At 43.2% G+C, this 15,268-nt stretch overlaps 1 protein-coding gene across 7 annotated transcripts in view; it reads left to right on the top strand.

Moving 5' to 3' along the window:
* B4GALNT4 (beta-1,4-N-acetyl-galactosaminyltransferase 4) overlaps positions 1–15,268 on the top strand; it is a 110,573-nt gene that overhangs the window by 16,578 nt on the left and 78,727 nt on the right. For all 7 annotated transcript variants that reach the window (XM_073554333.1, XM_073554334.1, XM_073554337.1 and 4 more), the window contains 5 exons: positions 5,539–5,642; positions 5,728–5,820; positions 9,378–9,473; positions 9,556–9,646; positions 10,787–10,887. In XM_073554333.1, the coding sequence (XP_073410434.1) occupies positions 5,539–5,642; positions 5,728–5,820; positions 9,378–9,473; positions 9,556–9,646; positions 10,787–10,887 (485 nt within the window). The remainder of the gene's footprint in view (positions 1–5,538; positions 5,643–5,727; positions 5,821–9,377; positions 9,474–9,555; positions 9,647–10,786; positions 10,888–15,268) is intronic.

Genomic DNA, 15,268 nt, shown 5'->3' with positions numbered 1-15,268 from the left:
TCCAGGTCTGGGAGGAGATCCCTCCTGACAACATCCGCCGACTCATCAGGAGCATGCCCAGGTGTTGTAGTGAGGTCACTACACACTACTGAGCATCTTTTCCTTGTCTTGAGGTATTTCCATTGAAGTTGGATCAGCCTGTAATTTGATTTTCCACTTTGATTTTGAGTATCCTTCCAAATCCAGACCTCCATGGGATATTCACTTTGATTTACATTGATCACTTTTATGTTTTCTTGTTCTCAATGCATGCCACTATGTAATTAATAAAGATTTGCAGCTGCGATATTTCATTCAGTGATATCTACTATGTGGTATCTTGTTCCCTTTATTTTTTTGAGCAGTGTGTGTGTAATATATATAATATAATTATACATATGTGGCAGAGTCTCTGGATTTGTGGTAGCCATTGTGTTACAGTTGCTGTCGAGTTGATGACAATTTAAAAGGGCACGGAAGGAAGTGACCTAAATCTGAATGTTGTCTTATGGATTTTGCTATACCGTCTGCAGCCGTTCGTATTTTATTGCAGATTTTGAAAACTCTTTTCTACAAAATCCCGGGTAGAAAATTTGTACGTGTGAACGTACCCTGCAAGGTCCTCCATGGGTCGCTAAAAGGAAGGATGCAAAAGTGCTCATCTGGGCTTGTCACAAAATTTTCATGAGCCATAAATACTCTGTTCTGCTGCTCCTTTATTTCCCCTTTTGTGTGGACCTGAGCGCCCAGACCTTCAATGGTCAAAACTAGGGCTGTGGAGTTGGTGTCATGGAAATCGAGGAGTCAGAGGTTTGGCTTACCGACTCTACCACCCTGGTCAAAACTTCACGTCTTAAGGTGTTTTTTTTTTTTTTTTTTTTTAAATGTCAGTTATGCTTTAAAGGGAGTCTGTGAGCATAAAATTGACTGTTCAAACCAAGCACGTGCTCTGTTGGTGTAGTCAACAGCTTAGTTTACCTTCTTACCTACTTGTTTTCCATTTATCTCTATCCCAATTTCTTCCTTCATTGACAGCACTAGTTTAACAGTCAGAAAAGTGTAGATAAATGGAAATCAAGAATGTGGGCAGGTGCACTGAACTGCTTGGCCACACCAAGGGTGCACCAATGCTTGGTATAAATGGTCACTTTCTGCTGACAGATTCGCATTAATCCTGTATTTCACACTTTCATCAAATCTCAATAAAGACCTCTAGATTTGTTCTATGATCTGCAGATAAATCTCCCTTCCGGCTTTATGCACCTAATCATTGCACATACCTGTCTGGCTTTGACCATGATAAGTTATGTTGGCTGTGAGCATTGATCTCCTTGTTCCCTGTAAATGCACAATAGAAGGGCAGTGCAGGCGCCATATGCAACCCATTCCTGTTTATTTTCCCCCAAAATGTGACCCCTTTTTTAAGAGATTTTCTAGTTGTTGAAAGAAACATTTTTTTTAAGTAAATCTGTCACAAGATTGTTGCCATCTAATCTGAGAGGTATATGAAGTAAGGGCAGAGACCCTGATTCCAGCGATGTGTCACTGACTGGACTTCTTGATGTAGTTTTCATAAAATCACTCTCATTTTATCACTTGATGACTAGCAAACCAGCTGCCATGTAGTCCACCATACTCATGAGCATTGGATAACCACACCCCCACCATTGATTGCCAGTGATGTTGAGGCTACCGTGACATTGGCTGCAGGGTTCACATGACATAATAATCAGTGACTGCTAATTGGTCGATTCACTCAAGATAACGCACATCGATCGCGTCTTCCGAATCTCCATTACGTTTTTTTTCCTGGTATTTGCATGGGTTTCCTCCCACACACCCAAAGTCACACTAATACTAAAGGCCTATTTGGAATTTAGTATGTCCCTTGGGGGGCGAGGGTCCAATGTGAGTAATGACAATCTATGTGCAATGCTGCAGAATGCTTTGGCGCCATATAAATGACAAATCGGAATGATAATTTGTGTTTTTGATGGTTTTTTTGGGTCACAATTCACTGCACGCAGCCATAATTTTAGAAACACAAGACCAAACATTATGTCCTATACAGTTCTTTAAACCCCAAGCTCTGCTGTGACATAAACTGTAGTAATAGGGCATATCTAAAGCTGCCTAGCACTTAGACAGTGGTCTTCCGGCAGCCTTTGCTCCCATCCCCTCCGTACACTTGCCGAGCATGGGAAGAGTGATGTTGGCTTGTCTCCTGCCGAAACAAAAGGTTGGTACATAATGATCTTGTAATTCATTGTGTTTGATTCTTTTTTTCCTTCCGTGTCATCTGTCGGGGGAGAGTTGGGAGCCCCGCCATGCTCTCATAAGGTTTGCCAGTGCCGGCCAAATTGGTGGAATCAGACCCTGTTATGAATGGGTCACCGAGGAGGATAGCAGGCCCAGGCTAAGCCACAGAAAACCAGGGAGGTTGGTAAATAAGCGGATTGCAGACCCCTGATCCTATCCACACAACTAGCATTAGCCGTGGAGCGTACCTACGATGATCCTAGACGCCTCGGCACAGCCGAAGAGCTAACTAAGCCTAAAGCAAGAAAGGGGAAATTTAAACTGCCCCGGAGCAGACCCCAAAGGAATAGATAGCCCCCAAACATATATTGTCGGTGAGACAAGATGAAAACACAAACGCAGGCAGAAAAATAGACTGAGCAAATGATGGGGCCCACACTGACTAGACAGGAAAGGAAAGACACTGACTGCAATCACGCAAAAAACCCTGCAAAAAGTCCAACACGTCTGATGCACAAAAACACTGAAGGCGCACGACTTCACCCCCACTATATCAGCACTCTGGTATATTTTGAAAGCAAAGCAAAAAGAGACCAATATAACAGGGGACAAAACAAAATGGCACAAGCAGTAACATAAGGGCGGTGATTCAGAACAGCCCCAGCCGGAGCTAGCTGACCCGCACAAAGCAGAGATAGACAAAACCAGATCAAATGCAAACAGTTTAGCAAATTAACCACTTAACTGAACCATGCAGGGACAGAGCAGGAGACATCAGACCTCAGAAGGCACTGGAAGAAAATCACCAGCAAGGATAGAGGGAGTCAGCTGTCTTAAATCCCAATCAGAAACCCCAGATCTCCAATCGTCCTCATCATTATCAGGTGGCAAGCCTCTGTCAATCAGATCAGCTCCACTACCTCCAGTAACCACCGGAGGGCGCCCAGAAAGAGAACTCACAACCCCTCTGTCAATCTGACTAGCTCCACTACCTTCAGTAATCACCAGAGGGAAGCCAGAGAGAGAATTCACAAGACCCCATTAATTTCGCACTCACATCTGTAGCTATGAAAGTCTTCGAAAGAATTATGATGTCCCACCTGATAAAATTCACGCAGAAGCTATGGGACCCGCTTCAGTTTGCCTATAAGGAGAATCGTTCGGCAAACGACACTGTCAATCTGGCACTGAAGTACATTTTGGATCATACAGATGAACTGCACTCATATGTCCGGATTCTTTTCATGGACTTTAGCTCAGCGTTCAATACCATTGATCCGAATTTACTTCATAAGAAAATGGTAGCTCTTGGAGTCCCTCTCAACTTATGCTTGTGGATTTATAACTTCCTGACAGCCAGGATACAGAGTGTAAAAGTTGGACCATTCACTTCGGACACCTTGGTCACAAACATCGGGGCACCTCAGGGGTGTGTTTTGTCCCCATTACTGTTTTCTCTCTATACGAATGATTGCATCTCTTCAGCAGACTCAGTAAAAATCTTGAAATTTGCCGATGATATGACACTGATTGGTCTCATCAGGGGAAATGCTGAAGACTTGTATCGGAGTGAGGTGGAAAGAATATGTGACTGGTGTAAAGCCAATAATCTTGTACTCAACACTAAAAAAAACTGCTGAGATGGTTGTGGATTTTAGTAAAGATCAACATGAGATACTTCCAATCTACATCCATGACGAAGTGGTTCTTGGGGTCACAGAGACCAAATTCCTTGGTGTTATCATCTCTCATGATCTTAAATGGGGGAAAAACGTGGATGCTGTTATAAGAAAAGCACAACAGAGGATGTTCTTCCTGCGTCAGCTGAAAAGATATGGTTTGTCTAAGAATCTGCTGATCTTATTCTTTAATGCTGTCATCAGATCTGTGATTTGTTCCTCTCTGATAGTCTGGTATGGGGGAGCCACTGTGCATGACAAACTCCGCTTACAAAGGACTTTCAGAACAGCAGAGAGAATTATAGGTTCCCCCCTGCCTAAAATCCAGGATCTTTATGATAAGAGTATTCGATCCCACGCATTGAAAATTTCATCCGATCCCTCTCACCCGGGACACTCCTCATTCCAACTACTCCCTTCAGGACGTCACTTCAGAGTCCCCAAATGCAGCACCAACCGCCATATGAACAGCTTCTATCCACTCTCTGTTCAACAATTAAATCGTCATGTGTAGACTATATACTGTATCTGTCTTGTTAGATATTACTTGTTGTATCTGTTGTTATATATTATGTTGCCTCTTTGCCACAAAGAATTCCTTGTATATATGTAATATGTACTTGGCGATAATAAATTTGATTGATTTCATGTACATGAGGCGCTGTTCTATGGCCTGATCTCAAGACATGATCGAAAATTCTGCAAAGCGCCAAAAAATCATGAGTATTTATTGGGAATCGTTATGTGACGCTGGGATCACATTAGCGATGTTTAGCAGCCAGTGCTGTATTACTTAAAGGAGTTGTCCGGCCTTGTACATGTATGCAGTCACTCTATGTGACTAGACATTTGAGAATCCGCGCAGCGCACGCATTATGAGGATCATATGATCTTAGATACATGATTTTCATACTTCCAGCCACATTACGACAAGACATGTCCGGACTCTGTCAATAAACTTATATTGAGCGAGGCCACACACAGTTGTAGTCTAGTAGGCATGTGGCCGCATGTAGGCAAATCACATACTTGTGGTCATGCACCCTTCGATTCCAGAGAATTGTGCGTGCTATGAGGATTCACAAGTCTGCAGTCACATAGAATAACTGCATACTTGTACCGTAAGGCCGGACAACCCCTTAAAGTATACAAATAACAGGGTTGGCTAGAACTTTTTTTGCCCTTAATAAAATGTGCAAAGTGACCGTCCACCCACAGGATCTCTTTAAATAGTACATTAATGATTATACCGCCTCGGTGTAACGTTCTGCACCCTGAGGTCAGCAATGTATTGATGCATTACTTTGAGCGTGCCCAGGCGAAACAGAACGGCCATTGTATGTTCCTACTGATGTGAATTTTGGAGCAGGACATAAAAAAAGCTTCAAATTATCTTTGAATAAGGCCCCTATTGATTTCAATGGGGAAACGGAGTGCACAAAGTAATGTTGTTTTCTATTCTCTATGGGGAGAAAAAAAAAATCAAAGGCACCAACATTTTTTTCATTTTATTTTTTTTTCATTTTATTTTTTTTTTCGATCCATGTCCAGATATGCTGTATGAACATTCCCTTAGTTGTATTTAGTTTTGTCTTACTGTAATTTTCCATTTTATGACCAGATGTAGAAAAGCCTGAAGGAACTGATGCTGTCCGAAAAATGGGGAAGGTGCAGGCCTCTCCTCCTCACTCGCAAGCTGGAGACTCTAGCGAGGAACTTCCTACGGTAAGCAATACGAGGTTGCTCTCCCGAATGGGAATGTCAGCCGTTGAGTGTTGAAGACGTTCTAACACCTTGCTCTTTACTACAGATGGATGCCCTTGGATGGAAGAGAAGCCAGCAAATGCATCCAAGCCAAGAACAGGTGAACCTCACGGACACCCCTGTGCCCTGGGATGAGAAGGTAAGTGTTTTGGTGTTACAAGTAGTGTTGAGCGATACCATCCGATATCGTGAAATATTGCATCGGACCGATACCCAAAAAGTATCGGATATCGCCGATTCCGATACCGGAAGCCAATGCAAGTCAATGGGACAGAAATATCGGAATTAAAAAAAAACCTTTCTTTCCTTGTAGGTTAATTCTACATGAATAAAAACAACTAAGAATAATGTAGAATGTATTGGGGGAGGTGGAGGAGACATTAAAGGCATAGAGGTTTAGCCCAATCAAATGGAGTAGCAGGAAGTAATTTTTTTTTAAGACATTTGGAGTTACAAAGATATTGACTATGTTAAGCTTTTTCATATTTTGTCAGATCTGTATGTTTCACTACTTCCATGCTCTTCACCTTCTTTTTTACTTCTCCCACACTTTCTCCTTCATGATCCTCAGCAGCAGCATCTTTTTCATCAACTTCTTCTTCGCCTTATTCATCTTCTTCACCTTCTTCCTATTCTTTTTTTTTTACATTCTTCATATTCTTCTTATTCAACTATTATTCTTCATATTCTACTTATTCATCTTCTTCCTATTCTTCTTCTTCATCATATTTTCATTTGTGACAATCATTCCTGTAGTTATCTATAAAAGTTTGAAGATTACACCTTCCGTTCTGCCTGTCACAAAAGATTTACAACACGATTTGTCCGCGTTCAGTTTGGCCTGCAGCAGCAGGCATTTTCCAGGGGCACCACGAGGAGGAACGGACTCACCCCCATACAATGCAATAGATGAGGCTCCAAAAAATAGGCTAATTCTAATCTGGCTGCGGCTGCAGGGCACAAGCCAGAAAAAAGGCTCCCCTATCTATTCCTATGTAGTGTTTGCAACCAACCAATGTAGATGGATTCGTATGGAAGCACACTAATAGGAGAAAAAAATCAGGAAAAATGAGCTGCAATAAAACAAAAAAAGGACTATGTATGAGGCAGTGACGCACGCTGAGCGGACTACAGACAGAGGTGGCTGCAGAACACACTACAACGTGAGCTGCACTCACACACAGAGACCTCACAGACAGCTGTGAACAGTGCAGAGAACTGGGCACTAGCACTGAAAGGCTGCAGAAAGGCTCCGCTCTCTACTCCTGTAGTGTTTGCAACCAATGTATTTGGATACGGATGGATGCACACTAATAGGAGAATTAATGAAAAATGAGCAGCAATAAAACAAAAATATGTATGAGGCAGTGACGCACACTGAGCGGCCTACAACCTGACGTAGCTGCAGGACACACTACAGCGTGAGCTGCACTCACACAGACCTTGCAGACAGCTATGAACACTGCTGCAAGGCAAAAAGAAAGCTACAGTGATTGATAATGTAGCCTGGGTAAAGCACAATATTATTTAGCAAATCGTTATCTCTAACTGTTCCTCAGAGTCATGAACAGCAGCCTGTCCCTAACTGAATTCACAGCAGAGTGAACCCTTAATGGCGGCGGCTTTTATAGTGCATCATGACATAATTTCATCAGCCAATCACAGCCATGCCATTAGTTAACATGCCTAACAGGATGTGCCCACACTTCTGAGGATTCCTCATTGGCTGAATCAAATCAAACTGGCTGATAGCATTATGGGAACTTCCGATTCCGGTATTCGATATGCAAAAAGTATCGGTACTCAGTATCGGAATTCCGATTCCGCGAATATCGGCCGATACCCGATATTTGCGGTATTGGAATGCTCAACACTAGTTACGAGTGATTCTGCAACGCAGGGCTGATGTGATCGGTGCAGTAAATCGAAGCTGCGGCGGTCTCTGTGACCTAGATTCTTCCTTAGGAAGACTGTAGGAAATCTTAGAGCAGCCAGGGAGGTAATGATGACTATACATCAAAGCACATTTCCACCTAAATTACCAGTAAATATATGTTCCTCACAAAGGGGTGTTGGCACTAGAAAAGTACCATGCTGCTTTTTTTGCTCTTGACTCTGCACATCCATTTCTGGGCACTGATTACAATGGCCTGACCTTGCTGTCACTGAAAAGAACCAAGCCGATCTGACCCAGAGACAGCGGCCCGCCACATCGTTCAGTCGTCGTATGTAACAAAGCAAGCAAACTAGGTGGACTGTAATTATCGAAATCTGTGATGTAACTTAAATTGCCTCTTTTGGAAAAATCACAGAAGAAACTTAAGTAAAAAAAATTACAGTTTGGGACTCTCCTTTGTGAGCCAGAATGCAAAGCCGCTCTGAAAATGGGTTATATAATGGCAGATTTAAAGAGGATCTGTCACTTGCTTAAATAAAAAACGTTAAATACTTTAGTAAAAATCCCTGAGCTCCCTTGATTGTGTTGCTGTTTTCCGTTTTGCGCTGCGTTGCTCCATTGCAGAGATATTCACATGTGTTGCTTTTGGAGAGGAGCATGTGAAATCTCTGCATGTAGTGCAACTGGGCCTTTTTTGTGTCTTCGCTGGCAGCGCACGCTTTCACCGCTTTCTCCCAGATGCTGCCAATCACAGCTTGACAGCTGATCAGGCAATCTCAGACATTGATTGTCAACTTGTGGGAGGGAGAGGGAGTTGAGCGCACACCCCCAGAAAAGATTCTAAAGAAACGTCAAATTGGACTGCGAGCAGAGACTTCACATATCGTGCTCCAAAAGCGATAAATGTGAATATCTCTGCAATTGAACGACATAGCGCAAAATGGAAGATACACTCAGAATCGGAGACGCTCAAGGAATTATAAAAGGTATTTAGCACAATTGTTTGAGCAAGAGACAGGTACTCTTTTTAAAAGGATGTGTCACATGCCACAAATATGCAATTATGTTACCTGATGTAAATGCACTGTTGTCATGAATCTGGAACAGATTGTTCCATTGATTGGATATGCCCCCCCCCCCCTTAGGCTGGTTTCACATTAGCGCTTTTTAAGCGCACGCACGGCCGGGGGTAGCTCCGCCCCCGAGCCGGCTCTCTGCACGGCGTGCCCGCCCCTTGCTTGTAGCTCCGCCTCCTAGCGCACAGCGGCGCCTGCGATCGGCGCACCCTATCTTTAGCATAGGGTGAGCAGATCGTGCGCAGGCCGTGCGCTAGTTGCGCTTTGACCTGCGCTGCGCACTTTTGACGGTGCGCCGTGCGCGCCAAAATCCGAAAAGTATTTTGTACTCATGATGACCATGCTGCCCACTTTGCTAAAAAGATTAGTTTTATATATATAAGAAGGAACGGCCAGATCTCAGGACCCGAGAGGCACATGAACAAAAATTAAGCAATGTCAGATTTAGGATTTATACCAAGTAGAAAAAAAAAAACATATTAATTGGCATAGTCAACTGTTTGCTTGGAGTGAGACCCCCGAAAATCAGCTGACACCTGCACTTTGAAAAGGGGCGGTTTCTGGTGAGAGAACCCCCTGTAGGTCATTTGTAGTTAAAATTGTGAGCTTTTATTGATACTGTTGAAAATTAATCCCTGCAGTGACAAAATTTGCTGTAGCAGTGGTTCATAATAGAGAATGGTCATCCGTAATGTCATACTTCTCCTTCTCCTTCTTCTAAAGTACAAGGGCAAAGTGAACCTCCATGTATTTGAGGACTGGTGTGGAGGATCTGTGCTGCAACTCAAGGCAAACCTACATTTCCCCCTGTATCCTCATGTAAGTATTGTCTTTTCACTTTCCCACTTCTTTTCTTAGCCTCTTCTTCCCCTATCACTTGGTGTTTCTTTCTCCTCCATAGACTCGCACCATCGTCACTAAACTAGCTGTATCACCCAAGTGGAAGAATTATGGATTAAGGATATTCGGGTACATTCACCCTTACAAGGATGGTGGGTGTGAAATATGGAATATTTCGTTTAACCGTCTTTCTCTTATCGCCTCTTCTTTCACACTGCGGATTGATGTACAAGCCTTGAACTTAACTTACCTATAGTTTGCAAAAAGCCCCTTCCAAAGGAGCAGTATTATAGACACCACTGTAATGTTCTCTTTTTTTTGTTTTTGGGGGTGGGGGGAATTTCCTTAAAGAGTTAATCTTCTTAATTGGGAAGTGCTTGAAAAAACAAGCACTATTGCAATTTACTGCTTACTGAAATTTTCAGCCGTTCTCGAGATATTCTCGAATATGTTAGCGCTATATAAAAATAAAGATTATTATTTTTACAGATCGTTGCCTAGGAGACCGACCACCGCTGCGGTATAGCTTTTAAGATCTGTCCTGAAGCTTGACGAGATTTAGCAATCGAGGCCTACTTGAGAATGGTACTAATAAACTCAATAGAAAAGCGCTTGTAAGCTCTACTCATGTTCTGCTGTCTAGCAGTGGTGGCCGGTCTCCAAGGTAGCAAGGAAAAAAGTGTTAAAATTTTCAGCCGTTCTTGAGATTTTAACAATCAATTGCAAAATTGCTTATACTTGCAAGCCCTATCCGACAGTATCCATCTATGAGGCTGGGAATAACCCTTTAAGTCCTGACGTGCCTCCAGATATATCCTCTAGTTTTCACACCACTTCCAGTTCTTCTTCCCTCTCGATGAGCAGAATTTTCCTTGTAGGTGTTGTGTGGATCAATATTGTAATCTCCGTTAATATCCACAGCCTGGGAAGTGTAGAGCATGTGAATGTATTTTTTATTAGGTTTACTACCGGGGCGTCATTGTTTGTGTAAATGTTGCTCCTCCAGGAGCCGTTGGCCGTTTCGGTTTGACATGAAGGGCGATGGAGTGTGGATATGTAAAGCCATCTCTAATGACCCCTCTATGGACAGTCTAATTGATTCTGCAGAAAGCGCGTATACTCATGGCCTCCTCTGCAGCACTCGGAGATTGGACCTGAACTGAGGCTTTTCTTAGTTGTTGGATGTTCTCCTCGCTTCTAACCCTATTTATATAATCCCGGCGGTGGCCTGTCGTGTCCCATTTTCTGCACATCAGTAGTTCTTGTCTCAGTGGCTTCTTCTTCGTCTGCAGGGGACTTTCAGTTTGCTGTAGCCTCAGAAGATAACTCTGAATTTTGGCTGGGTGTAGAAGAAAGCCCGTCCAGTGCCCAATTGATTGCTTATGTGGGAAAGGTAAGGGCTAAGGTTTTACATTATGAAACACACGTTGTAGGTGCCCGATAACGAATAATCCATTCTTGCATATCTACATTAATGTGGCTGGATAGAATTACTGCTTCTTTATGTCTGATTTTCCAATTTTCTCTTTATTGTTGCTTCACTGCTTGTAGGTAAACTTTTGTAGTGAATGGTAATTGCAACAAAACTAAAGATAAATATGGATACACTGTGGTGTATTTACCCCACACTGTGCCCAAGTATTGACAATCCTCCCCCACTGTTAAATGCCAAATGCAGTACCTTAGGGGCGGTGCTTAACATAGGGGTTGTTCATTCCTCAAGCACCACCCCCGCAGAGCCTATCACAATACAGTATATACTTTTACACTGAATATTTCCTTCTTCCTGCCAGAGTAGCCTTTTTTTTTTTTTTTTTTTTTTTTTTTGGGCTTTCGTTTTTTCCTACTCCACTTCTAAGAGCCGTAACCTTTTTAAAATATTTTTACATCGACATGGCTAATTAAACATTTTCTTTTTAATCTTTTTTTGTGGGACTAGTAGTTAGAGTTTTGAAGGAGACCATTGACTTTATCATAAAGCGTACTAATAAACAATAAAAAAAAATTACAAGTGTAGTGGGAGGAAAAAAAACTCCCATCAGATTCTGCCATGATTGTTGGATTTTATTTTTTCAGTGCTTGTAAAGTTAATGACATAATTCTCCAGGTCAGTATGATAATGGCTATACCAATTTTTGTTCTTCATATATTTTTAGAAACCTATATTATTATTTTTTTTTTCAAGGCCTCATAGGGGACAAGAATGATCATGTGATTGCTTGTACTATATACCGCAGTCCCTCAGTATTGCAGTATGTAGTAAAATTCAGTCCAATGAAGGCCAGCATGGCTAGGTTTCACAGAAGAAGAAAGATGTTTGTAATGGGGGGCCTTGGCTAGGCTCCCAGCAACCATTGCATCCCATTAGCACACTGCTGTCACAGTAGAGGCAACTGTCCTCCCTCCCCTCTGTTCCTTTCCTATTAAATGCAGCTGACATCTAAGTGATTAAACTGCTGCAGTCAGACTTGACTCCAGTCGCAGCAGTTAATTTTGGGTGCCATGTGCATAACACAGCGGGCACCTGCGCTTTATACAGCGTGGGGCACCTGCGCTTTATACAGCGGGCTCTGTTTCTGAGCCTGCTCCATATTGTGATGGTGCATTTCTGCCTTAAATGTACAGCACTTGGCCAAATGGTTAATATGTGGAAATCTAATATATAAAGCTCAATGTGGGTGTGTATGTGTGTGTGTGTTTGTATGTCCGGAATTGGCATCCGCATCGTCGCAGCTACAGCCACAAAATTTTGCACAGTCACACGTCTGGACCTCGAGAGCGTCATAGGCTATGTTGTGAGGCAAAAACCCCGCGCGTTCCAATTCACCAAACAATTTTGCCCCTATCTACATAATGGGGAAAAAGTGTATGTATGTATTGGCATCTGCACCGTCGTAGCTACAGCCACAAAATTTTGCACAGTCACATGTCTGGACCCCAAGAGCGTCATAGGCTATGTTGTGAGGCAAAAACTCTGCCCGTTCCAATTCACCAAACAATTTGGCTCCTATCTACATAATGGGGAAAAAGTGAAAGGAAAAGTGTTGGAGGCAAATTGACAGCTGCCAGATGTGAACAAGGGGGACATAAAGAATGAGAGCGATGGCGCTAAAGAGTATATACTGTACAGTTGCTAAGGTGGGGGCCTCACATGGGACACTCACCACACACGGGGATATGAACACACACACAAAATGCGCCACACACTACCACGTGCTTCAACACATATACCCCCCTCAGCACACATTTCATCTCTGTGAGGTAGCGCTGTCATTCAAGTAGGGGATACTCGCTCAGCAGTCATAAAATCAGATCCGGCACAGGTTTTCCATAAAATCATAACAGTCCATGCGGTTTATTCAGCATCATAAACCATCACAGCAACAGAAAACAGCATATTATCAACATAGCATCCATTACAGAGTTTCCCTCTGTTATCCTGTAGTCATATAAGTTATGCACTGTTCAATGCACAGGCTTCCTAGCCCCAAGTTATCTCACCCTGTCAGGGTTTTCTCATGCTGCTTCACCATGCTGCACACGTTCATTCCCTCCAGGGAACTAACAGGCACACGTCGCCATTACTCACAGCCACTTCACAGGCTGTTAGCCAGGAAGCCCCATCTCAGCGGGACCTTCCACATTGGACTAACCGGGTCCCAGCATTCACCACATGTGACCTACCCTGGCCACCATATATGGTCCGTAGCCATGCCCACCGGGTCACATGGCTATGACCTCATCACAGGTCCTTGACCCATTCACACACTCTTTGCAATAGCATCCTTAAACACACCCCTTGGGTGGGTTTGTAGGTAACTGGGACTGCCCGTCTCCCTAGTTACCTGGAGACTTCTCCCTGACACATTGAAACACCTCAGCAATATCCCTGCTGATCAATACACACATCAGTCTCCATCTCAAGGCCACCCACCTTGAGATACATAATGGTCATTCATGACTCTGCCATTCATCCTCTCTCCTCGGACATCCACACAGCACCCCCTAGCGGACACAGTGGTCACTACACCACACCACACATACACCAACCTCGCCACATAAAAGTCAAAACACAAAAGTCGCCACGCTGTCCCAGAGCTGTTTAAAAGATGAAAAATGAGCTGTGATTGGTTGCTATCAGCAACAGTTTTCCTTGTAGACAGTTGTGGCAACTGAGGCCTATTATTCTTATCATTTCTACGGTGTTATCGTCCTTCTGTAAAGCTGGAAATAACACAATTTATTACTGTGCCGGCACAGACCACCCTCTGACAGACTGCAGGGGGAGCCCAGTATCACACAGGAGAGGATTAGATACACAGCTTACCAGTCCGTATCACACAGGATAGGATTAGATACACGGCTCAGCAGTCGGTATCACACAGGATAGGATTAGACACATGGCTCAGCAGTCAGTATCACACAGGATAGGGTTAGACACATGGCTCAGCAGTCAGTATCACACAGGATAGGATTAGATACACAGCTCTGCAGACAGTATCACACAGGATAGGATTAGACACATGGCTCAGCAGGCAGTATCACACAGGATAGGGTTAGACACAGCTCAGCAATCAGTATCACACAGGATAGGATTAGATACACAGCTCAGCAGGCAGGATCACACAGGATAGGATTAGATACACAGCTCTGCAGACAGTATCACACAGGATAGGATTAGATACACGGCTCTGCAGACAGTATCACACAGGATAGGAACAGATACACGGTTCAGCAGACAGTATCACACAGGATAGGATTAGATACAGGGCTCAGCAGACAGTATCACACAGGATAGGATTAGATACAGGGCTCAGCAGACAGTATCACACAGGATAGGATTAGATACACAGCTCAGCAGTCAGTATCACACAGGATAGGATTAGATACACGGCTCTGCAGACAGTATCACACAGGATAGGATTAGATACACAGCTCAGCAGACAGTATCACACAGTATAGGATTAGATACACGGCTCTGCAGACAGTATCACACAGAATAGGATTAGATACACGGCTCAGCAGGCAGTATCACACAGGATAGGATTAGATACACAGCTCAGCAGACAGTATCACACAGAATAGGATTAGATACATGGCTCAGCAGTCAGTATCACACAAGATAGGATTAGATGCACGTTTTTATGTGCAATATAATCATTATAATTTGTTATAACTAACCACAGTTGGTTACTCTGCCCAGGCAACGCCGGGCTCTTCAGCTAGTAGAGAATAAAGGCAGAGCACCACATGTGGATAATCTTGGCACTTGTCGTGACACTTAGATCAGGTATTGAAAAATAGAGGTTCTCACTTTTTTGCCGTTGCGACAGTCACACCATCTGTAACCGTGTTTGATTGAAAGGACGCTATAGCAGCTGATGCACCCAGAAACTGCCAACTCGGAGTCCAAATGCTAATCGGGGAGTATGGTCATATAAGGAAATGACAATGGAAGCTTGTTGAACTACATGTAGCAGAAAAATACATCGGCGCCATGTTTGCCTAAAACATGCACGTTGGGTAGATGCAGCCCTTCTTTGAAATACCATGTCAAGTATGTGATATGATATACTTGTTGGTCAGGTGAAGAAGAGGTACCCCCGACACCCAAAACGCGTAAGTTTTAGACACCAAATACAAAATTTTAGCCCTGGAGCTTGGAGTGTTTTCCTGGTACCTGTAGTTCCACCAGTTGTATTTTCTTACCTGACCAAAGGATTAATGGGATTGTCATTGAAACAAACATGTTGTATTTTGGTAAAAATACCAGA

Source organism: Dendrobates tinctorius, unplaced genomic scaffold, assembly GCF_039654945.1.
Source record: "Dendrobates tinctorius isolate UK_male_01 unplaced genomic scaffold, ASM3965494v1 ptg000211l, whole genome shotgun sequence".
Taxonomy (NCBI): domain Eukaryota; kingdom Metazoa; phylum Chordata; class Amphibia; order Anura; family Dendrobatidae; genus Dendrobates; species Dendrobates tinctorius.
The sequence above is the reverse complement of the archived record's forward strand: the minus strand, read 5'-3'. Positions and strand labels throughout refer to the sequence as shown.